At 37.0% G+C, this 26259-nt stretch overlaps 1 protein-coding gene across 2 annotated transcripts in view; it reads right to left on the bottom strand.

Annotated features, from left to right (window-relative positions):
• The window catches only part of slc24a4b (solute carrier family 24 member 4b), a 70321-nt gene extending 66990 nt beyond the window's left edge, over positions 1-3331 (bottom strand). For both annotated transcript variants that reach the window (XM_030127887.1, XM_030127889.1), the window contains exon 1: positions 2358-3331. In XM_030127887.1, the coding sequence (XP_029983747.1) occupies positions 2358-2520 (163 nt within the window). In that variant the 5' untranslated portion in view covers positions 2521-3331. The remainder of the gene's footprint in view (positions 1-2357) is intronic.
• Between the last annotated feature and the right edge of the window lie 22928 nt (positions 3332-26259).

Genomic DNA, 26259 nt, shown 5'->3' with positions numbered 1-26259 from the left:
ACCCTCCAGCCCTGTGCTATGGGCTCAGGAGGGAGATGAACCAAGGACAACCATTCATCAATCCCACTATGCTATGAACATAGTCTCTTATGTGGTGCCACCTCTCTGACTCCTTGCTGCAAAAAAAAAAAGAAAAAAAAAAAAAGCAATCCCGAGCCCAGTGTGTAGCACCCCACGGCCATCACCATCAGCCTGCTACACCTACCTGTCAGAGCTGAGCCCTGCCCTGCGTCGAAAACACCTGTTCTACTCCCCCATGCGGAGCTCCATCATCACACATACACGCACACAGTCAGATCAGCATGCATGACAGCATGTTGCGCCCCACCCCTCTTTACGGAGATGTAACCCAGGAGTAGTACATCAAATCCCATCCATCTGGACTGCTCTGCACATCAGCACCCCCCCCCCACACTACTATCAGTCAAATGGGTGGCCAAACACAGGCCACAGGTTTTACCATGATGTGAGAATTGCTTGTTCCTGACGCAATGGCTGAAAGATGAGAAGGCCATGGCTATTCAATTAGACAGATCTGATTATGGACGGATTCAGAGGGGATTTCTATTTTTCTCATGCATGTAACCTTGAGAATCCCAATGTTACCACTGCTGCCGCTGGTCCAATAGTTGACAGTGGCTGACATTCACGTGAAACCCCTTCTGTTCAACACCCCACATGACAATCACTGTGTGGGTCAGGCAAACTTGATTAAATGAGGAAAAAAAAAAAAAAAAAAAAAAAAGGAAAGCCATTAGTGACGGGATGGTTGGGGCAATGGGTGGGGGGGGGTTACTTTGTCTCCCAGAGCTTGCCTTTGGAGATAAGAGATTTGAACTCACATGTATGATATCATTCCAGAATAATCTTTTAAGCCTCTTGTTGTTTTTAATGTAATTAATAAAACTCTGAATACATACTAGTTATGGTGAATTTACATCTGCTTCCAGCTCTGGAGCATAAGTGGTTGCAGATGGACAGGTCCTAAACCAGGGTCTGGGACTATAGGGCAGGGTTTGGCTTTGCTCTTTCACATAAATCCTGCTCTAAGTCTCTTCAGTTTCTGTGAGGATCAAGAAAATGTTTCACCAAAAATGGCTTGAATGTTCCCTTTCAAATGAACACCAGTGTCCTAAGGCTGTGTTTTGTCTTGTTAACCTTTGATCCCAGCAGTGTGTCAGATATCATTCTTCACCAGCCAAATGCCAAGGTTGGTTGGTAGATTACATAACTGTATGTGAAACGCGTGGGATGCTCTGCGTGTTATGTTTGCACGGGCCTGAGGTAAAACGTGTGTATGGGAGGGCATGTTGTTTGGAATGTGTGTGTACGCCTGCATGGGGCATCACACGCATCACGCATGATTAGTCAAATGAATCCTAAGCGATAGGCTGTTCAGCGCACACCTCAAGCATCACCTATGAATATTGCAACATCTTTTTTTTTTTTTTTTTTTTTCTCCCCCCCTCCTCCTAATTGGAGTCACTGGCTCCTGCGTAAACTCAGCATCCCTCGATCGCCATGCGAAACCTGGAAGCAGATGATGCTCTGGAGTGATTGAGGTGATCCACTGTGTGCAATGGTGTGCAAAGGCTCCATGATACCAGTATTAACCACGACATCCTAAGCTCCGGCGAAGTGTGACATACTATGCGCATGGCACAAGAAAGGACAGATTTTTGGAGAAAAGCGCAAACAAAACGCGATCTGGGGATGGGGATGGTGGTGGTGGTGGGGGGGGGGGGTGTCGTTGTTATGTGCACGCATGAAATTAGGTGTGCGTGTGCCGTGATTATATGCCTGCCTCTCAAATTAAAAACGTGCCCCTGCCACGGCGCGCACACTGCGGCATATACGGACAAACAGACGCGTGAATACTCCAATATTGGGTTAAAAAACGTGACCTGTCGATAACACATAACATGTGCGGCTGACTTTTTGGATTGAATGATTGGGCAGAAACACCAAAAACACCCTTTTTTTTTGGCTGCATTTTAATCCAAAACTACACATTTCTACATAAATTGATTTGACAATTCCAGACGTTGCATATATACGCATTTAGGACAGATGGATGCATGTGTTGTGTGTGTGTGAGGACTCTAAACCAATATACATGCTTTGATCACATGCCCTTGACATAAAAGCCCTAACGGTTGATATCTGATCTACTATCTGCAGCTCTATAATCACAATTAAGCCATGTGCATGAGGGTGCATGATTCTACTGCAGATTTCTGGGCTGCTCTTTCTACTCCGTCCTCATCTCTCTCTATATATATATGCCCCGGTGGATCTCTCAGCCTGTCTTCTCTTCTCTTCTTTTCTCTCCCCCCTCACCCCTCCTCCCCACTCACCTGTCTTGGTCAACAGCGCCGACATGCTCCACGCCACGAAGAGGACACTGCAGATAAAGCACACCTGCACGAAAAGCATTTCCCTCCTCTTGCGAACTTTAAATATCTTGGCGATTATTGTCTTTTTGGACGCGCTGGCACCGGCACCGTCGTCCCGCTCCATGCTTGTACAGCAGCTCTCGGCCGGCGGCCACTTTTTTTTTGGTGCGTCCTTGAGAGATGAAGAAGAAGAAACTGCCGCCCCGCTTCTTCTTGCCTCTTCACTCGAAACAGATCCGGGATGTGGTCCTCATTTCAAGCCGTCCGGGGCGCAGATGGAGAGTAGTGAAGCGGACGGTTTTTGCACCCCCCCCCCACCTCTCCACAATCACACACACACACAAACACACACTGCTTGACTCTTCCACTGAGAAGATGCCTTTCAGCTGCTGGGACTGGAATGAGCAATGACACAGCGGTCAAATTCCGATATATATTTATAAAAAAAAAATGTCTCCGAATCAATTTAACAAAGCTCCTGAATTCAGATTCTGCAGGAATAGAAGTATCAGACGGGCTCCCTTTGCAACGTGCATCCTGTCCCGGGAAAAAAAAAAAAAAAATCAGCTGCAATATCCTATATTCCTATTTTCTGTGTTTGACATTAAATGCGTCAGTGTCCAGTCAGGAATCGCTCAGCTGCGCCGTGTTGGAAACTCCACGCACCTGCACCTGCGCCTGTTAAGTGAAACCAATCTGTGTTCATCAAGGTTAATTGTCAAATTCGGGCAGCAGTCGTGTGGGTTTGTCTCTTCTCGGGCGCCTCCCACTTCCACATGAATTCCTCAGTGGTGAGAAGAGAGGACCATCAGCTCCCTCTGCCTCCAATAACTGCCCTCCTACTCTGCTCTGCGCCCTTCATCCCCTTCAAACACACCAGTCTCCTTTAACTTTCCCGAGGACAGCATGTGCAAAGTAAGAGAATTTGCATGCAAAAAGGCTGTGTTATCCTCCCTTCTCCTCCCCCCCCCCCTCTCTCTCTCTCTCTCTCTCTCAAAGGTCCACCTCTGCACAGCTGCTGATCGATCACTCCCATACCTTCAAGTGTGGGAATATCGGTGCGTATTTGCGCGAGATCAAACATATAGGGGTGGATTTGTGCAAAAAAAAAAAAAAAAAAAACTATCATGCCATTTAGACCAATCCCAGCACAAAACACCCGTGTCCCGTTGCTGTGTTATGAAACTAAATCCAATATCTTTCTGGGTCCCAAGCACAGCCTATGGAAGTAAATCTGTCTCATCAGATTTTTAATTATAAAAGCCATTGAATTTCTAGCAATGAATTTTGTTGCACTGAAATTAAGTATCTGAATTTTTTTTTTTTTTTTTTGCACTGAAATTAACCTTTTCATGCATGAATTATGAGAACCTTAGTCGAGATTTTTTGTTCCTGAGTGTTTTTATTCCTGTTAAAGCATGAAAAAAACAATGCAATTAAAAATTTTTATGACCATATTTTTCATGGAGTTACAAAAATGTCCGCTCAGCTGCACACCATGCATTTAATTTTTTAAAGCAAAGAAACATGCATTTAACCCTTTCATGCATAGTGGTCACTACAGTGGAGAGTTACTCTACAGCTTTAATCTTGTATATCACAGGTGTCAAACATGCGGCCTGGGGGCCAAATCTGGCCTGCCAAAGGATCCAATCTGGCCCGTAGGATGGATTTGTGAAATACAAAAATTACACTGAAGCAAGAATGTCAAAATCATTTTCATTCAGATTCCACATACAGACCAATTAGATATCAAGTGGGTCAGACCAGTAAAATACCATCATATTAAACGTATAAATAGTGAAAACAGCAAATTTCATCTTTGTGTTAGTGTAAAAAAAGTAAAATTACATGAAAATGTTTATATTAAAAACAGTTGTTTTACAAAAAATGTGGAAAAACCTGAAATGTCTTCAGAAAAGTAAATGCAACTTTACCAATATTCTGCCTGTTATTAAATGTTTTGTGCATTTGTAATGTAAGTTGTAAATGCACATGTGTAAATGATAAACTGATAATCTGAGGCATAATATTGTTAATATTGCACTTGTTTTTCTTAAGATGTTTCCAGGTGTTCATGTTATTCAGATTTTTGGAGATATTAACATTATCATCATTAAATTTTACTTTTTTCACTGTTGTTATTTTACGGGTCTGGCCCACTTGAGATCATATTGGGCTGAATGTGGCCCCACACCTAAAATGAGTTGTATATTCATGGGTGTTGTTGTTTTAGTTCCATATCAACCAACACAGTGGACGCTTATGCATCATCTCATAAACTGCAATTCATACCATTATTGTAACTTTGCTGTTCTTGGTTGGTTCTTGAGTGGAAATCAATTGTTAATATTTATTTTTTGCATATTATCTCCATGAAGTGAGTAATAACTAGTATTAGAATATGTTAAAATGTGAGAAAAACATCAGATTAGCTGCATTAAACATGGTTTCATTTCACTGTTTTCATATCACTTTATGATATTGGATTTTAAATACATGTTTCTTCGCTTCAAGAATAAAATTCATGGTGTAGCTGAGTGGACATTTTTGTAACTCCATGAAAAACAGGTTGATTTTTTAAAAAATTCAATCACATTGTTTTTTGGGTTTTTTTTTTTTCATGCCTAAAGAGGAATAATCTGATGTTGTCTCACATTTTAACATACTCAAATACTGGTTATTTTTCAATTCATGGAGATAATATGCAAAAAAAAAAAACAAACCTTAATGAATAAGAAAACTGTTAATTACAGTCTAATAACAATTAGCAATTGATTTACACTCAGCCATGTTAGTGCAGATCAGGTTTATCTAGAACAGCAAAGTTACACTAATGGTATGAATATCAGTGTATGGGATGGTGCATGAGTGTCCACTGTGTTGGCTGATATGGAACTAAAACAACAAAACCCATGAATATACAAGAGAACAGCTGGAGAAGAACTGTCCACTGGAGTGACCAGTATGCATGAAAGGGTTAAGTATCTGAATTTTTTGTCTCTCAATTTAACTATGTTCATAAATTTAGAATAAAAGCATTTCAGATGCAAAAAAAATTCAGATGCAAAAAATTCAGATCACACATCTGGGACACCAAGGATAAACAATCGATTCTATCTCAAGTCGAACTGTCAGCCAGCCAGTTGGGTTACGTTAGGTTGGTCATGTGATGCCAATTCAGGAAGACAGTCAACATGGATGTGTGATCTGAATTTTTTGCCGCTGAATTTTGTGCCGCTGAATTTTTTGCATCTGAATTTTTTGCATCTGAGTTTTGTGCCGCTGAATTTTTTGCACCTGAATTTTGTGCCGCTGAATTTTTTGCCACTGAATTTTTTGCATCTGAATTTTTTGCATCTGAATTTTCTGCATCTGAATTTTTTGCATCTGAATTTTCTGCATTTGAATTTTTTGCACCTGAATTTTTTGCATCTGAATTTTTTGCATCTGAATTTTCTGCATTTGATTTTTTTGCACCTGGATTTTTTGCATCTGAATTTTTTGCCGCTGAATTTTTTGCATCTGAATTTTTTGCATCTGAATTTTCTGCATTTGAATTTTCTGCATTTGAATTTTTTGCATCTGAATTTTTTGCATCTGAATTTTCTGCATCTGAATTTTCTGCATTTCAATTTTTTGCACCTGAATTTTTTGCATCTGAATTTTTTGCATCTGAATTTTCTGCATTTGAATTTTTTGCATTTGAATTTTTGCATCTGAATTTTTTTTATTCTAAATGTATGAACATTGTTGAATTCAGAGACAAAAAATTCAGATACATAATTTCAGTACAAAAAAAAATTCAGTGCGAGAAATTCAATGGCTTTTATAATTCAAAATCTGATGAGACAGATTTACTTCCATAACAGCCCCTTTAATAACTAACCTACAAGTCACCTGCTATCCTCATTTTTGATACCGTGCTGAATAATTGAGGTTATAGATCCTCCAGCTCACAGGCATCAATGCCTGCTTTCCCCACAAATCTACAACCATGAAATCATTTCTCATTGCCTTAAGGTTTTTTTTTTGTTTTTTGTTTTTTTTTTTATGCACTAAGATTACAATATCTCATATGTGTTTTGCTCTGTAGGACATTATCTCACAAAAACAAAGCTGCACAATAAGTCTATAGTCCATACCGGAAATTAATCATTTCATTTGGAACTCCTGTCAGTGTGGTAGTGTGGTAGAAGAGTAGTAGGGCTATCCTTAAATATGCTGTTCACTTCATAATAAGATAATAAAATATCCTGGAAAAACCTATGGAAAATACTGATTGCAGATAAGACAGGTTTGTGTCAATGAAGGTCAAATGTCATTGCACTAGTATTTGATGTAAGTTGTTGTTATCTAGAGGAGTATATTGAAGGGAAAAAATCAATATATGGAAAATATATCGCACTGTATTTCTCATGCACTTTACTACTGTATTTATTTATTTGACATCTGCCTGTGTGGGTGTGTCAGTGGGTGTGTGTGTGTATGCGTGTGGGGGGGGAGTAAATGACTAGTGAAGAGCTTTTAAATTTCATTGTATTGTACAATGCAATGACAATAAATTATTCTATTCTCTTCTATATATACTTAACATATAGACTTATCCTAGTTAGATAGTTGGGTAACAGGGGCAGGAAACAATGTAAAATCACATGATACATTGACCATGATTTTATTTATTTATTTATTTATTTGTTTGTTTGTTTGTTTGTTTATTCAGCAAAGATGTTGCTAACTGACTGGACACTGTACACCACACTTGTTTTTAGGTTGATATTTTGTTTTAGTTATGTTTGATGTTGTTATCTTATGCTTTTTATTGTCTGTAAAGTGACCTTGGGTAACTTGAAAGGCGCCACCAAATAAAATATATTATTATTATTGTTATTATTTCTTCCAGTGGTCCATTAACCCGTAAAGACCCAAACATCCACTGATGAACAAAACCACCCACTTATCTAAACTGTTTAATATCTGTTGATCCACTGATCATAACAATATATGTGAATAATTCACGTAAAATTCAGTTTGTCATCTTTTCATGGTCATCACATATGACCTATTTGGACGTTCAGAGGCTCCGTAGTTACCATGGAAACACCGTCGTCTTCTACAATATTGATTCACCAGTAAAATCCATGGAGTTGGATCAATGACAGTGGATGGACACAATTGTTTTATGTTGATATGATATATTTTGAATGAAAAAGTCCCTTTTTCTTCAGTTTTCTCGGTTTCGGATATAATAACCCTCAACTTTAATCTGAGTTTTTATAAACATCTATATGATCAGTAAATTAAATATAAGAAAACACCTGATTTTGACTGAAAAAATGTAAAATATAGAGGATAATATTATAATAAATGTTGATAAATCACTTAAGAAAGGTTAAATAGACAGAAAAATTAATTTAGGAGCTGACATAAAAGTACCCCAGCGTCCTTATGAGTAAAAAAAATAAAAATGTCCTAATTTACATTAACAAAAACACACTCAAACACTAGCAATAAACAAAACAAACAGAAAACATTTTTGAAAAATAACTTAGAAAGCAACATCTCCATCACAAACAACCACAAAATCTCACATTCCATAAAACACTGTTTTAACAAAATCTTAAAACCAGTTTTCCCCTCTGTCAGGACAACAGTCTGATGATGTCACAATACAGAGATACTCACAATATTTGATACATTGCTACACAATCCTGTATGATGTATTGCATTAAAGCATGAAAAGAAGGAAGTGTGTATTTGTTTACTGCATTATGGTGTCACCAAAATTGAGACTTTTGGACCCTGCAATAAAAATATATTGTCCAATGTATGATTTAATGATTATTTTGTGAGATATTTCAAATGCATTGTCATAATCTACTATTCACTGATAAAAGACTACATAAAAACACACAAATGTTGTGATTTCTGCTGGGGTGGGCATCCTCCCTTGTATCAGGAGAATATGATTTATAGTCTATGTTGTGTGTCATGACAGATTTCACCTTTATCAGAAAATTACAACTCCTGCTACTTGAACACTGTACTTGACCACATTGCAATTTTCCCAGTACGATCTGATAAATATTTCTGCATTGATATCACTAGTTCAACATAGATTTTTTTTTTTTTTTTTTACCAAGAGAAAAAAAATAGTCCTACCTAACTCAAGTATGCAGTTTCCAAATCTGGTATCAGAATTTCTGCAGCAGGTAAGGTTTTTGAGTCAATATATAAACATTAGCAGCATATCACACCAGTGGTTCTGAGTGATCTGAATTCAGATGCTTTCAAAAGCTGAAAGAAAAATTCAGTGCAGTTCAAAGTGATGAAAAACTGAAAGCTGGACTTTTCATTGGAACCCACATTGGAGAACTTATTGGTGACCCCCTCAAAGCTCGGCTCTATAGAAACAACAGTTTGGAATTAATTTATGTAAACTGTACGACATGTTCTGAGCCCCAAATTATAATCAATTAGTTGAGGGTAAGAAAATGCATGTGAAGGATGGGTTCTTCTACTTCCCCCCAGTTTGGATGATAAGTAATAAACATAGTCAATGATATAATCCAGATATTTCTTAACTAAAAACCAGGTACGAAGGGGTTTCAACCCAAACATGATCTGGATTACTGCTGGTTCCTTCGGTCGACAATCAACAAAAGATTTGGTGTTAAACTTTTCGACGAATTTTGAACCAAACCCAGCTACTTAAAATCTAACTTGATTTAATAAGATCTGAATTTTTTCCTGATATGACAGATGAAAGGGTTTTTTTTTGTTTTTGACTGTATGACTAAGTTTTTCATCTGGTGGGGTCTTTTTTTACCCCACCCCTCAAAGGGGAGGTAAAGGACATTGTTTTTGGTTTGATTTGTTTCTTTGTTTGTTTGTTCACACTGTAGCAGCAAAACTATTGGTTTAATTCATACCAAATTTGGTTTATAGATTGTCAGTGATCCAGAATAGATCTGATTACATTTTGGGAACAGTAGGTCAAAGTTCAAACTTTTTATGAGTTTTTAAATCTTTTTTTTCCCATTTATTTATAATGGGTGAAATTTCAAATGTCTGTAGCAGCAAAACTGTTGATTGAATTCATACCAAATTGGGTTTATAGATTGCCAGTGCCCTAGAATAGATGTGATTATATTTTGGGAAAACTAAGTAAAAATTCCGATTTTGTATGATTTTTTTAAAGCTCTTTTTTTCCCATGTTCTTATAATGGGCAAAATTTGAAATGTCTATAAAAACATCAATTTTGTTCCAATTTGCCTCAAACTTGGCACATATATAGAGGCAGTTCATATGCTGACATCGACACATGCACAGACATGATGACAACAACTGGATCGATGCTACAGTATATGTGAGGGGTGGGGTTTGTTGTGCCTGGCACCACTTGTTTTATCTCCCAAAAATGTAATTTAGCAGCAGCATTGGTGGGAAAAACCTCACCAAGCCATTATTTGCTCCATGAGACTTTAGCATCTCATCTGTTCTTAACCAGCAGTATTTATATGCTCCCTGTGGAATAATTAACTTACTTTCCATTAGCTTCTCCATTCAGTTTCAAGCCCACAATGTTGCGAACATTTGGAGGCAGTGTGTAGGCTCCCTCCTCTGCCTCCAGGCCTGCAGCAGGTCACCTTCACTGCCAAGAGTGTAGACAGGGAAGCTGTCACACTCTACATAACCAGGTTGACAAGGCTGAAACAGCATGTCAACCTTTACTGACACTATTGCTGTCCACTTAAGCAAAAAGCAAGCAGCATTTATGGGTCAAAGGCCGCCCACTGCAACACATTGCTCTGCCAGTTTATATCACATAAAGATTGGACAGTATGATATAGACGACATTACCCGTTGTTCTTAAGATCCATCCAAGACATAGTGTGAAGGCTGTTAATTATACATGGAAGGCATCACAGGTTATTAGTCAGAGCTTTCTGAAGCCATCGCCAGGTCTTGTCTTTATCCTGCAGCTTGTTTCTTCTACACAGACTCACACACACATCAACATGTGTTGCTTGTGCCAATGCCGAGGGATTAGTCCCCTCCAGGCCCCTGCCCGCACCACCGGCAGGCAATCGCGAAGCATTGCCAGGGCCTGCTTACAGAGATTTAGGCACTGCTTTACACTCCCTGGCTCGGTCAAACATACACACATGGCCTCCTTTGCCTTCTACAGGATGCTGTGAATGGCCACTGATCTACAGAAAAGATAATAATGTGTGTGAACTGCAGTTGTAGCTGCGAGGAGAAAGGGAGGAACTGAGTTTGTAGGAGTGTTTTAATGTGGGCAGATGTCAAAAGGAGCAGCCAGTGTAATGTAAATGTGTTGTTTGATATAAATGTCAACCATGTGTCATATCCTCGCACTGCACATCACTAATGACTTTGTGTCAAGGCTGTTGACAATGAACTGCGGGAGCATTGTACAACAATTGCTGGTTGACTCAGTGTTGCTCACTTCAGCTTCCAAAGTGATGATTCATGCTGTTTATTCACAGAGCTTAAGATCCAGTCAGTTTAAGGACAATATGGCAGATCCATGGCTCTGTTTAAGTAATGGTGGTGTAAGGGTAGAGATATATTTTTCAGTTAAAATGTCCAGTCTGCAATAAACTCAAATCTCAGATACTCAGAATAAATCAGTCAAATGAAAAGGTAGATTCAATCCTAAGAACTATTTGCATCTCTTTCAGCTCAGTCCTTATGAGGTAGCAAGCAGAGCACAGCAGAAAATGGGAACACTGCAATAAAGTAAAGTTGTGCATAATTATAATACTTCACAATCCAGCCACTACTGAAACTGAGCTTTGAGCAAAATGTACAATAAAGGTGAATACTCAGTCTGTCTTTAGATAATGAACGATATTCAGCATCAGTGGTTCATTATGATAATGTAAGGCTCAGAAGTAAAAGTAATTTGTGTTGAAGAAATATAAGATTTAACAGTGAAATTAATTACAGAGAATAAGTTAATTCATGTATTTGTTAAAAAATATATTGACAGTGTTTACCCAATTAACTATTTACTTTCATGTTTGCGGAATTATTATTCACACATTTACACCTTTAAATATTCTCATTTGTAGTATACAAGCAGCTAAGATAATCTGTTAAATCTACCTTTCTAAATCACTTACATTACCGATCTAAGTACTGCTAGCTCCTGATTGGTTAGTTCAGTCATGTGAGGAAGTGTGTCAGGAAGTGTTGTGGCGGTAGTTGTTGTGTGTGAAAAGTAAAGCGCTGTTTAAGGAGAAGTCCGTCTCCGTCCTGCTGTTTCATTTTTATAAAGAATGAACCATTAACCACCAACGAACCCTCACGTTACAATAATACTTACAGTAAAGTGAAATTCAAGCTGATTTTGTTTAAAATGATTTGGTTAAAGGGGTCATATTTCGCTAAACCCACTTTTATTAGTCTTTGGTAGATTTATTTGTGTATTTGTGGAGCTTAATAGTTCAAAAACTTTGAATTTGAACCCTCCAGGTGCTGCAAAGCTATCTTTATATTCATTCCGGCAAAAATCGAGTGGATTTCTACAACCCGTTTCAATTCTTTCGCTCAAGTGTTCATAAACACCATTAACCTGCTTGGTCTTTCAGGAAATATTACCAGATTCTGTGATTCTTATAACAAAAAGATTCAGTGTTGCTGGGATTTCACACATAATCTATCCACGGAAATTGCATTAGGTCTGTGACATATATTGGAACAACATGCTATGTCTTTTTAAAAACATATTCGTGACTGGAACAGCTTGACAGGATCTCTTAAAATTGGGCTCATGCATTTTCTTGTATTTGAGGATGAATTGAAAAGGTTTTGGTGGCCAAAGGTCAAGGTGGTGGATTATGATGCAAGGGTAGTGGATGCATCTCCACATCAATAAGACCAAAAATTTTATTATAAGGATTTTCATATCATAATTTTTACAATACATGTTCAATCATTATTTCTGTCTTAGTTTAGAGACAAAACCTTCAGAAATCTAGATGTAGAGTATTTAAAACGACTGAATTTAAAGGGGTCATACTTTGCTAAACCCACTTTGATTAGTCTTTGGTTCATTTATTTGTGTATTTGGACCCTAATAGTTCATAAAGTTTGAATTTGAACCCTCCAGGTGCTGCAAAGCCATCTTTATTTTCATTTCAGCAAACATCGAGTAGTGTTATACAACCCGTTTCAACTCCTTCTTAATTTGTTACATTTTATAACTACTTACGTCATGACATTTGCCCATATAAAGTCAAGACTTTCGACCAACTTTTCTCCGAGTACGCCATAATTGTTTGTCAGCAGCAGATGTTGTAGTCTATCAGGGGCGCCGCTACCAATTGTGGGCCCCATGAAAGGTAAACATTGTGGACCCTTTCATAAAATTCAGTATTTTGTCGATCTGTCTGGGGGGGGTCCATACATAATGTCATTTACGCTAGCGAAACTGAAACTTTACATGCTTTCAACGTCTGACTGCCGACTTCTATGTCTCTATTTTACAGCGGATCTTACATTTTCACAACTTCTAACCTGTATCCACTGAACCCCCTCCACTGCTCTATGGGCCCCCCACAAATGCTGGGCCCCATGAATTTGTCAATTGACCCCCAGTAGTCCGTACTGAAAATATGTCCAAACTTCGAGCCAATCACCTAAAATGTTCATTTGTTGGTTGTATTAACAAACACAAATGGCTGATCGGGACAGAGAAGCATGGTCAACAACCTGGAGGGGGCGGGGCATGAAGTGGCTCATTTGCATTTAAAGGGCCAACGCTCAAAACAACCTTTCTGGTGTCATTACTAAGAAATAGGCCTGAAGATGGACCTGTGGAGTTGAATTAATGAAGAATTCAGACCCAAGCATAGCATTTACAGTTTATGTAGACCACAGGGAAATGTTTTAAAATGCATAATTCCATTTTTTTTTTTTTTTTTTAAAAAGCAAAGTATCACTCCTTTAAATAAATGTCCAAGTCTCATTAGATTCCAGAAACTAATCTGCAATTAAATTTGCTTCTGCTGCAACTCAGTCAAAGTCAGAGGAAATGGGCGTCAGTGTGCTAGTATGTTGAAGTTTGATCAAAGCTGGTGAGTTAGCAACAACATTTTCTGGGAGGAATGTGCAATTATTTCTTTTGAGCAAAGTTTGTGATGCAGGGCTTTGTGCAGTGTTCTTGCGTTGGTGTGTATAGATCATAGTGTGTTGATGAATGTTAGTGGCAGTTTGTGTGTTGGAGACTAATTTTATCTAAGAGAGACAATGATGGCTAATCCTAAATATAGTCTCTTTTTTCTTGATTTCAACAGTTCATGACAAACACATCTCAGTATAAAGTTAATTAACATGATGTTTGTTTAACTCATAAAGACCCACAAAGCCACCGGTGACCAAAAGCATCTACTCATCTTTAATATTTAATACCTGTTGATCCACTAATTCTATTAATACTGTAAATAATTGGTGTAAAATGCAGTTTTTTTTTATCTTGTCATGGTCATCAGATATGACCTATTTGGACATTCAGAGGCTCTGTAGTTACCGTGGTAACATCGACATCTTCTACAACATTGATTCACCAGTAAAACCCATGGAGTTGGATCAATGACAGTGGATGGACACATGTGGTTAATGATATATTTTACTGAAAAAGTCACATTTTCTTCAGTTTTCTGTTTCTGATATAACAACTTTCAACTTTAATCTCAGCTTTTATGAACATCTATATGATTAGTAAATTACATACAGGAAAATACCTGATTTTCACTTAAAAATGCTAAACACAGAGTAAAATATTAGAGAGAAAAGTTAAATATAAAGAAAAAACTATTTTGGAATTGCCACAAAAGTAGCACCGGGTCTTTATGGGTTAATTTTCCTGGAAATTTAAGTCTTTATGTGTTAATAAATTTACAGTTCCATGGCCACTACATTTAAACTGCTGGTGACTATAACATTATATTATTGATTGATTTGATTGATTGATCTATTTATTTCGAATATGAATGTCAAAACAGAAGAAAAATAAATGAACAAAACATTTAAACATAAGACATATAATACATATTCAAAAAGGAGTGAGAAGAAGCATAACTTATAAACTCCCATTCTTAGCCCTATCAGGCTGCCCGCGGGCTGAAAAAATTATATTAATATTCATCTATAATAAAAATATAATAAATCAGGACAATGGATGTTTTTTTCAACTTTTGCTCAAAGTTTAGACCCTAATGTTAATAAAAGTACATCAAAAGGGTATTTTAGTGCAAACTTTAATGTTCAAACATGATTTTTAATCTTTGTGGGGTGAAATATACGCTATTAAAAATCTCCGACACGAACAATTAATTTATGCATATCATCGTCAATCCAGCTGAAAAAAAAACAGGCGAGGATAAAAAATTCTAATTTCTCTTTTAGTTTGTTACAGTTTTTACTCAGGCATAGTCATAGATACAATATTCTAGACAATGGGAATAGATTCTGTGAGGTCTCTAAATGTCCATAGACACCAAGAACATCCATATGAACCTTATTAATATGAAGTAATTCTTCATTTACTTTGGGTATGTCTTTTTAGGCATTTTTCCCCTGAAAATATGGTCAGGGTTAAACAGGTTAAATAATTAATAACAATAATAAGCTTCCTAGTCTAAACATATACTCTAATGCAGGGGTCTCAAACTCATTTCTTCCAGGGGCCACATTCAGCCCGATTTGATCCCAAGTGGGCCAGACCAGTAAAATAATAGCGTAATAACCTATAAAGAATGACAACTCCAAATTTTTGTCTTTTAGTGCAAAAAAAACCCATTAAATTATGAAAATACTTACTCTTATAAACTATAAAAAATAGATGTGAATAACCTGAAAAGATTGTATATTTTTAAGAAAAATAAGTGCAATTTTAACAATATTATGCCTCAACTTATCATTTATACATGTGCATTATGGATGAGATCTACAAAGACACTAAACACAGAAAATTGTTTAAAATTGTGCTTAATTTTCTTTAGACATTTCAGGTTGTTCATATTTGTTCTGGTTATTCACATTTTATTGTTACAGGATAGTTTGTAAATGTAAATATTTTCATAATTTAATGTTATTTTTTGCATTAAATCAAAGACAGAAATTTGAAGTTATCTATAGGCATAGTACAATATTTTTTTCACATCAAACCGAGAAGAAAATATGGAGTCATTATTTTTTGGAGGTTATTATGCTATTATTTAACTTGAGATCATATTGATCTGTATGTGGAACCTGAACTAAAATGACATCAACAGCCTTGACTGTGGAATTTTTGCACTTTGCAAATTCATCTCACGGACCAGATTGGAAGCTTTGGTGGGCCGCATTTGGCCCCCGGGCCGCATGTTTGAGACCCCTGCTCTAATGCCTGATACTTGTTGTTAAATAATTTTGTTTCTGGCTTCATATTATTGCGAACAAATATAATATAATTTACATGAACACATAATACATTCACACATGTATGTACAGTACATACATATACATACACACATATATACACACATGGATATACATATACATATTATCCAATGTCTTTTCATTTCACAGATCTTATATAATGTAAAATCACATGAGTATTCTGAATTATATTTAGCTTTACGTAGGTTCTCTGTTCATGTGATGCAAATGCAGAAGAGGGCATTTAGAGTACAGTATGCCCTTACGGTGTGTTGCACAATGACCACGCTGGTGTGGTGTATCCCATGTTTAAATGTGAGCTAATTGTGCTGATATGTGCATGAGCTGTGCAGACACATGATCAGGTGATACCGAGCCAAACAGGGAAGTGTGACACCTTCTATTAAAGCACTGCTGGCATTTGTGAGTAACATTTGACTAATTATGTGAAGCCAATAAACAGATGGAGGGACAAATATCCTTAGCTTTAAACCCTTTTTTAAACATTCAACCTGCCAACAATGCCCACTTTAGCCAACGGCTGGTACTAACAGTACAGTACAAGCTGAGTGTGCTCACATAGGAAATGTCTCTGGAGACCTGCTGATTTTACTCCTTGCAAAAGCTCCTCAGTCAGCTGGAGGAAAAAATAAAATATTCATCATCAGTGTTGAGCATTCTGTGGCAGCACCGCAGGTTTATTTGTATGCCAGCTCAGGTGTGAAGAGTAAACAGGGCAGAGAGGAGCAACAGAGAGTCTAATCTGTGTATTCTGGAGGCAGCAGTCATCTCTTGTACTGCTCTCTTCATCTCCCGGACATGAAAACTCACCCATTGAGCTTTCTACAGCAAACAGCAAGGAAACACAGTCAACCCCAGAAGACAGCGGATATCGCAGGAAAACATTATGATTCATACAATGGCATAAGTACAACTTTATATTCACCGCAAGACAACAACAAATTGATCGTTTGATTCCTGCGGAGTTCTTTGTTCAATGTGTATTATGTAACATAACAGATGCCAGAGAAGCATACAGGTCTTAGCTGCCGTTTGGTGTTTTAATTGAACAAGAAGAGCAGATTAAATGTCACAAATACTTGCACTGTACATAATCCAGTACAATAGCCCTGCAATGGATGCTACTTATGTTGATTGTTTTGGAGGTTTTTTTTTTTTTAGACCGTATCAGAAAAAAATTGTTCGTTCATCTCTGTGCTAATGCTTGAGGCTGCTCTATCCACCTGATACAGAGTTAAATGGACCTTCAATGATCGTATTCAAAGTCAAGAATGTGCTTTGGTGCTTACTAGGGATGCACCGATACCACTTTTTTCCAGACCGAGTACAAGTACAAGTACTTACATTTGAGTACTTGCCGATACAGAGTACCGATATGAGTACTTAATAATACTATTACAGTTCTTAGTTACTTTTAAAAATGTGCTTTACTGTTGTTGTCATTAGTCTGACTGTAACAAAGTGCTGCTGCTGACATTTAATGGGTTGGAATGAGTGTTTTTCAATCAATCCACCAGGGGGCGCCGCTCTTATTTAACCATACTGGGCAAATACCATGAAGAAAAGTAAAGTTTTTTCAGATGAAGAAAGTCAGTAATAATAAACATGGCGACAACACTAATGTGGATACTAATGTTGATATTGATGAGGGTAGTTGTCATAAATGTGTCAGTAGTTTTTCTCTAACTCATACAGTCGATCTTTAAACAGATCCGCTATCTCCACAGTTCCCGGTGGTATTCTCCGTCTGGGTACGCGTCTGCGAGCAACTGGAAAACAGATGGAATGTACGCAGAGGACGGACAGAATACTCCGTCCATATCTGTCTGTGTCTTTAACATTACTTGCAGTCAGCATTACTTTTGTCACTATCATTTATTTTGAAAAATCTCCACACGCTTCACACTCTCCACACATTATTCCTCCGCAAATGTCACGCTGTCGTGTTGTATCAGAGTACTTTTACGAGTGCAAGTACATGTACACATGCTAAGTATCGGACCCGATACCCGATACTGGTATTGGTATCGGTACATCCCTAGTGCTTCCTTTTTTGACTGTTGTGTTGTTGTTGTTTTTTTGGGTTTTTTTGGAGTTTGCAAATGTGTAGTGCAGCAGTTCCCAAACTTTTTCAGCACAGAACCTAAAAGAAATATTCTGTGTCTCCCCATAACTCATACTTACAAAAATACATCCTGAATCATCATGAAGTCTACATTAATCACCACATTAGTCAAACACAGAATCCCTGGGATGATGTAAAACACATATTACTAACAGGAATCACCTGACGTCACCCTCAATAATCATGTTATCAGGTCTGAGATAATAGAAAAGAAAATGAGAGAGAGCTAAATAGACCATCATGACAACAAAACAACATGCTAAAGGTCCAGTGTGTAAGACTACAGTATAATTTATGGGGATCTAATTGCAGAAATTAAATGTAATATTCTTAATTATGTGTTCATTAGTGTATAATCACATTCAAATAAGAATTGCTGTGTTTTCATTACCTCAGAGTGAAGCGTTTACATCGATAGCAAAGGCAGGTCACCCACACAGCATCGACCAGAGGAGCTCAGAACAGACTTTTTGTGTTTTATGGAAGGTGGAATCTAGTGTTATTGTGTTTGAATGAGGACCAGAGTTATTATCCAATTAACCAAAAAGCCCCACAGGGATAAATATTGGCTGTAATGAAGGTTTTCATAGTTTAACAGCCACCATAGGGGAGGGTGACACCACCAGCATGTTAAATCATCTGTTTAATCATTTGTTTTTACCGTAGCTTTACACTTGTCTGAAAAACAACAATTATACCAGTATCGGTGCTGTGTTAAAGTCTTGGATTTTAAGTCTCGAAACTTGAGGTATAGAGAACAATTCTGGTGTGCCCCATGGAAATTAACTAAAAAATATATATATATGAATGGCAGTCAATAGCAAGAGATGAATCCTTTTTCTTCCCATTTGAACTGAAGCACAAAGATAATTTTACAAGTCAAGAAAGTTATGGTTTTTGGCTAAGAAACATGTAATTTTGTTTTAAACAGCTGCATGGATTGCATATCACTGATCACAAAGCAGATGCTGCCAGACACTTTTTACCTTAACCTTTGAGAATGAGGTAAGAAAATATTAAAAGAGGTGACAATCATTAGAAGGATTGTCATGTTGAAGACAGATCTTAAAATGATGTCACCTCAGCGACTTTTGGATGTGTAGTTTTCTATCTATAGGTATATTCAGAGTTTTAACACAAAATGCGACTTTTTTGACTTTTTTGCTTAAAGGGGTCATATTTTGCTAAACCCACTTTTATTAGTCTTTGGTTCGTTTATTTGTGTATTTGGACCCTAATTGTTCAAAAAGTTTGAATTTGAACCCTCCAGGTGCTGCAATGATATCTTTCTATTCATTTTGGCAAAAATTGAGTGGATTTCTACAACCTGTTTTAATTCCTTCTTAATTTGTTATGTTTTATAACTAGTTACATCGCAACATTTGCACATATAAGGTCAAGACTTCTGATGAACATTTCTCTGAGTACGCCATAATTGTTTGTCAGCAGCAGCAGTTGTAGTCCATACTGAAAATATGTCTAAACTTCGAGACGATTACCTAAAATGTTCAGTTATTGGTTGAATGGGACAGAGCAGCACAGCCAATAACCTGGAGGGGGTGGGGCATGAAGTGGCTCATGTGCATTTAAAGGGCCAGCGCTCAAAATGACCTTTCTGGTGTCATTACTCCGAAATAGGGTTGAAGATGGACCTGTGGAGTTGAATTAATGAAGAATTCAGACCCAAGCATAGCATTTACAGTTTATGTAGACCACAGGGAAATGTTTTAAAATACATAATTCCATTTAAAAAGCAAAATATCACACCTTTAACTTTATGATTCACAAATATCAGAAGTGTAAATGATGGCATATAATTCAAATGGGATCAGGACAGAGCTTGTTTTTTGGCACTGACCATAAAGCTTTTTTCCTTTTTTTTTCCCCAAAAACTGGTCCCCAACATGAAGGGGTGAGACTTTGGTTCTCTGTACAGTAGTTAACCTAAGTTTAGGCAAAACAGGTGTAGGATGTTCATATTCAACTTTTACATGACCAATTTTGGGAACAAAATTTCATTTTCTGAACCCGCTTTATCCTCACTAGGGTCAAGGGGGTCGCTTGGAGCCTATCCCAGCTACATAGGGGCGAAGGCAGGGTACACCCTGGACAAGTCGCCAGTTCATTGCAGGGCTGAACATATAGAGACAAACAATCACTCTCACATTCACACCTCTGGGCAATTTAGATTAACCAATTAACCTATTAGTGCATGTCTTTGGATGGTGGGAGGAAGCCAGAGTACCCGGAGAGAACCCACGCAGACATGGGGAGAACATGCAAACTCCACACAGAAAGGTCCCATCCCCCGTCGACTGGTGTTGGAATCGAACCCAGGACCTTCTTGCTATGAGGCACGAGTGCTAACCACTACACCACCGTGCAAAACAAACTGTACACACAGAACAAAAACAATGCTGTTAAAAAAAACAGCAACTTCCAGTAGCTGCTGTGTCTGTTATGCTATTAAAAATCTGTTTTTTCTGTTTTACTACTTTACTCATACTAACTCCAGGCCAGTAACAGAAAATCTCACCGTTTGGCCCACGACATCAATTCAGCCTTTTGGAGTGGTCTAACTATTTGAGCATAGCATCATAACCACGTGAAATTAGATGAAGGTTTCCGTGTTTGCGGCACTATATGAAAAAGACTGGCTTTATCTGTGAGAAACGTTGGCCTTTTGAAATGAGCTGAAAGTAAATAACTTCATTATTCTTTTGTCTGCAGAACAGACAGAAAAGGAAGGCGACCAAAAGACCAACCTTTTCCCCTTGCAAAGAACAGCGAAGAGTCCCATTCAGACTGACCACAGAGGTTATGGCAGCGGAAGCATGCAGCCCATTCATTCTGGGAAGATAGCATCAGAGCAGCACAGACAGGCTACAGAGTCTATATTAATACAGCCAGCACTCTGAAACAGAGGACAAGTGAGGGTGAGTTCTTTCATTTCATTCACTTAGAGCTGCAGTAAAACCAATGAGCCAGTAGATTTCCCTGCTGTGTGATTTCATCATCCTGCACACCTCCATACTGGACACAAAAGTTATAGGCACTGTGTGGTAGGAGTGTGAGTAGGAGTTGTTAATGTCAAACTCTTATTATTCATTGGCACAAGGGCTGCAATGTGCAGGCTGATGGAAAACTTACCAGAGCAGTTTTTATGCTTAAAGTTCAAGTTTGAGAAAAGTCAAGTTTAAGCACCAGAAGTACCCAAGTCCTATACTTTATTGTAATGGTTCCCAACCTTTTTTGGCTTGTGAACACATTTTAAATATCACAAATTCAAAACGGAGACTTTTTTTTTTTTTTGCTAAAATTAATTTGTTTCTGATCATGTAATAGTTTGCTATACTATGTTGCAAATAAACGTTCATTTTCGACAACATTTAGGTTATATAATGTATATTATTATGGATTGAGGCAGAAAATCCTATTTCTGTAGCACATTTCAAGTACAAGACAATTCAAAGTGCTGTACATCAAACATTAAAAGCATTACAGCAGGGAAGCAATAAAAAGTATAGGCATGAGCAAAACAAATGAACAAACAAAAAAAATCAGATAAATACATAAAACAGATAAAAAAAAAAAAAAAAAAACTTTAAGCTTAAAAATTGAGATTACTGCACAAAGTGAGAATTTTATTTTCCTTGGTCAGGATATGTACAGTCAGTCCAGCTTGGATTTACAAGGCTGACAATCAATACTGAACAAACAATAACTCAAACTATGAATTATGAAAGAGCTGCAGCATCTTAAACTGACCACAATGAACATTTGAAAGATAAACAGTAAAACAGACCTACACTTTCAGCTTCAGTGTTTATCATGTCTTTTATGTATTGGGATTGTCTGTCTGAAGTCACCATATATTTTTTTATTAGTAAGTTTTTCTTAATTTTTATCAATTACTAGAAATTTCAGGTGACCCCATTTGAATTCCAGGTGGCCCCATGTGGGATCCCGACCCCAAGGTTGAAAAACACTGCTTCATTGCATGGAAGTCTTACATGAAAAGTCCTACCTGAGTTAAAGCACATAGCAGCAAAATGTAGTTGAAGGAAACATATTCACAGTATATTAACAAGGATTTCACATGCATAATGGGGCAACATCCAGTATTTCTGCTTTCAAATATTAAAAAAAAAAAAAAAAAAAAAAAAAAAAAAAGACCTAAAACGATCCTTAGAGTGTTTAGAATGAAAAGTTCTGAAGGTATGCCAAAGACACCAATGTATTGAATTGTAGAGGTATGGGCTGAATTTATTTACTCCACCGGTACGGGGGATTTATGTGACCACTAGAGGGAGTAGTGAGTCACGCTGCCTGCCTGTGGACGTCAGAAAGTGAGCATATGGAATGAGAAACACCAAGAAGCAACTTTAAGAATCAAAAAAAGAGGGAAAGTGATGACAGCTAGAAGCACTGTTTTCAAAAGAATAGAGTTTGATGATGGAATCACAGCATTTCTTCTACACGGGTGCATCTGATTATGAGATTTCTAAGGATATAAAGTTATTATGTGCTGCTATTATCTCGCTAAGTTTGCTGTTTGTTGATCCATGATTTGGAAATGGAGGTGATTTGTGGTTTTATTGCAGCAGGTTTCTGTCTAAAACTGTGGCAAGTTAACAGAGCTATAAAGTAAACCGTCAGCAGTGTTATTTTGTCCAAATAAGTGGTTATTCTGGGAGAAGAAAACGTGATGATACCATAATAGAGGGTTGCCAGACGTTTCGCCTCCTCCATTTCGCACCTGAAGTTTGGACGGTTCACCCTCCCCATCAAGATATTTTGCCTTCTCAGTCAAGACGTTTCGCCTCGCAAGCCTACTGGGCATAATGAGCATGGTTTCTTATCATCTGGTGAAGGTGGCAAAGGGTAATCTCTATAAGACCTCCACCCAAAACTCTGTCAGTCAGCTATATAATTTTACAATGATTTTGATGCTTCATTCATGGCATAGCACATTTTAAACCCCTCCCCCAGTACATTAGTAACTGTCAAGTACCTTAACAACAATCTAAGGTTAAAAAAAGTCAGAAGTCATTATTGGTTCAGACTAAATGCTTTCATTTTATTTTGAAATATACAAATGATCTAAAGAGTGACACATGAAATCCTCCTAAGATTTCTGTTGTACACATCTACATTTTTCTTAATTTATGTGTATATCAGTGTGCTAAGTCTGGTCTGAAACACCTTTTACATTGTACACATTTACATATTTTGTGTTTTTATGTGTATATCAGTGCGCTAAGTCTGGTCCAAAACATCTAATACGTTGTACACATTTACATAGTTTGTGTTTTTATGTGTATATCAGTGCGCTAAGTCTGGTCTGAAACACCTTTTACATTGTACACATTTACATAGTTTGTGTTTTTATGTGTATATCAGTGCGCTAAGTCTGGTCTGAAACACCTTTTACATTGTACACATTTACATATTTTGTGTTTTTATGTGTATATCAGTGCGCTAAGTCTGGTCTGAAATGTCTTCTATGTTGTACACATTTGCATATTTCGTGTATTTATGTATATATCAGCGCGCTAAGTCTGGTCCGAAACGTCCTCTACGTTGTACACATTTGCATATTTTGTGTATTTACATGTATATCAGTGTGCTAAGTCTGGTCTGAAATGTCTAATACGTTGTACACATTTACATATTTTGTGTTTTTACGTGTATATCAGTGCGCTAAGTCTGGTCCAAAACATCTTCTATGTTGTACACATTTACATATTTCATGTATTTATGTATATATCAGTGCACTAAGTCTGGTCTGAAACATCTAATACGTTGTACACATTTACATATTTTGTGTTTTTACATGTATATCAGTGTGGTAAGTCTGGTCCGAAATGTCTTCTATGTTGTACACATTTACATATTTTGTGTTTTTATGTGTATATCAGTGCAATAAGTGTGGTCTAAAATGTCTTCTATGTTGTACACATTTACATATTTCGTGTATTTATATATATATCAGTGTGCTAAGTCTGGTCCGAAATGTCTAATACGTTGTACACATTTACATATTTTGTATTTTTGCGAGTATATCAATGTGCTAAGTGGTCTGAAACGCCTTTTACATTGTACACATTTACAAATTTTGTGTTTTTACGTGTAAATCAGTGCGCTAAGTCTGGTCTGAAACACCTTTTACATTGTACACATTTACATATTTTGTGTTTTTACGTGTATATCAGTGTGCTAAGTCTGGTCTGAAACACCTTTTACATTGTACACATTTACATATTTTGTGTTTTTACGTGTATATCAGTGTGCTAAGTCTGGTCTGAAACACCTTTTACATTGTACACATTTACATATTTTGTATTTTTGTGAGTATATCAATGTGCTAAGTGGTCTGAAACGCCTTTTACATTGTACACATTTACAAATTTTGTGTTTTTATGTGTAAATCAGTGCGCTAAGTCTGGTCTGAAACACCTTTTACATTGTACACATTTACATATTTTGTGTTTTTACGTGTATATCAGTGTGCTAAGTCTGGTCTGAAACACCTTTTACATTGTACACATTTACATATTTTGTGTTTTTACGTGTATATCAGTGTGCTAAGTCTGGTCTGAAATGTCTTCTACGTTGAACACATTTACATATTTTGTGTTTTTACGTGTATATCAGTGTGCTAAGTCTGGCCCAAAACATCTAATACGTTGTTTACATCTACATATTTTGTGTTTTTATGTGTATATCAGTGCGCTAAGTCTGGTCCAAAACATCTAAAATGTTGAACACATTTACATATTTTGTGTTTTTATGTGTATATCAGTGCGCTAAGTCTGGCCCAAAAAGTCTTTATCCCAGGGTTCGAAACATCCAGGCTAGGTGTGAACCGTCTCATGCTCCAAACATCCAGGGTCCAAAAAAACCTGCTCCCTAATAGAAAACTGTATAAACAATGAGTTTCACACATTATTCAGTGAGTAATACAATCAGTGGATGTTGATAGTACTGATTCATTGGTGGTTTTGGTGGTCTTAAGAGTGTTCTAGTACGTCACTTCCCCCTGCTGTTGAAAGTTTGCAATATCAATACTACATATAATCCCTTTTATGTTTCAGCCCACGATATCTTCCACATCATTCATTGCTTCGTGTCTGTGTAGTTGTAAGTTTCAGTCCTGTTTCAAACACAATGTTTCAGTGTCTGTTGCTGGAAAATCAAATGAGCTGCTGTCCTGTCGGTGCCATGGACACCATCGTGTAGACACAATGCTAGGTTGGTTTTGATGATTCATGTCAGTCTGGTGGTTCTAGATGACTGGTATAGGTCCGTGACTGTATTTGTGATTTCCCAAACACACACTTATCTAAATAGCTCATCTCAGGCTAGTTATCTTTAAAGTGTCAGTGTAACTTTCTGTTGGGTGGAGTTTTATGTCAGTTTAATGGTATTTTTAGATTCCTCAGACCTGTTTTACACTTGACTTGAAATCCCTTTGTTACAATATGTCTTCTTTAAAGAGCTGAGGTACAAGTACTGCTTTGGATATAGTATTATACGTGACAGCATTAGATTATTAGTGGTACTTATTATTATTACTGTTGGAGCTGCTGGAGCTGGAGCGGCTGTAAGCTACTTTATGTCCACGGACACAAGATATATTGATAACAGTTTCTAATAAGGGCACAAATCATAGAGATAAGTAATGCTTAACTAATGCATTACTGACAATGATTTAATTCATGAATTTAAACAAAATATATCATGACGTCCTATTGCTCACATACAACAAATGATCAAGGCACTGAAACAGTATACGATCATTCACACTTACTGGATCATTAGGTAAGGAATGTTAATTCACAGTTTTTTGATACATTAAGTGATATTTTATATTTTAACTGTAAAGGATATGACACCCACTGGACCAACAGGGCATGAGTTTGACTGTCACATTACCCCCCTTCTTTTACAGTGTAGTTTTTTTTTGTTTTGTTTTTTTTAACCCTTTCATGCATGAATTATAAGAACCTTAATCAAAATTTTTTCCTGAGTGTTTTTATTCCTCTTTAGGCATGAAAAAAACAATGCGATTGAAAATTTTCTTCTGAAAAATAAATAAGTAAATAAAAATTCTTTAAAAAAATAAAAAAATACATACAAAAAATAATAATGAAAAAAAAAAATCTTATGAACCCATTTTTCATGAAGTTGCAAAAATATCCACTCAGCTGGACACCACACGTTTAATTTTTGACACACAGAAACATATATTTACTGATAAA

This window comes from Sphaeramia orbicularis, chromosome 24, assembly GCF_902148855.1.
Source record: "Sphaeramia orbicularis chromosome 24, fSphaOr1.1, whole genome shotgun sequence".
NCBI lineage: Eukaryota > Metazoa > Chordata > Actinopteri > Kurtiformes > Apogonidae > Sphaeramia > Sphaeramia orbicularis.
The sequence above is the reverse complement of the archived record's forward strand: the minus strand, read 5'-3'. Positions and strand labels throughout refer to the sequence as shown.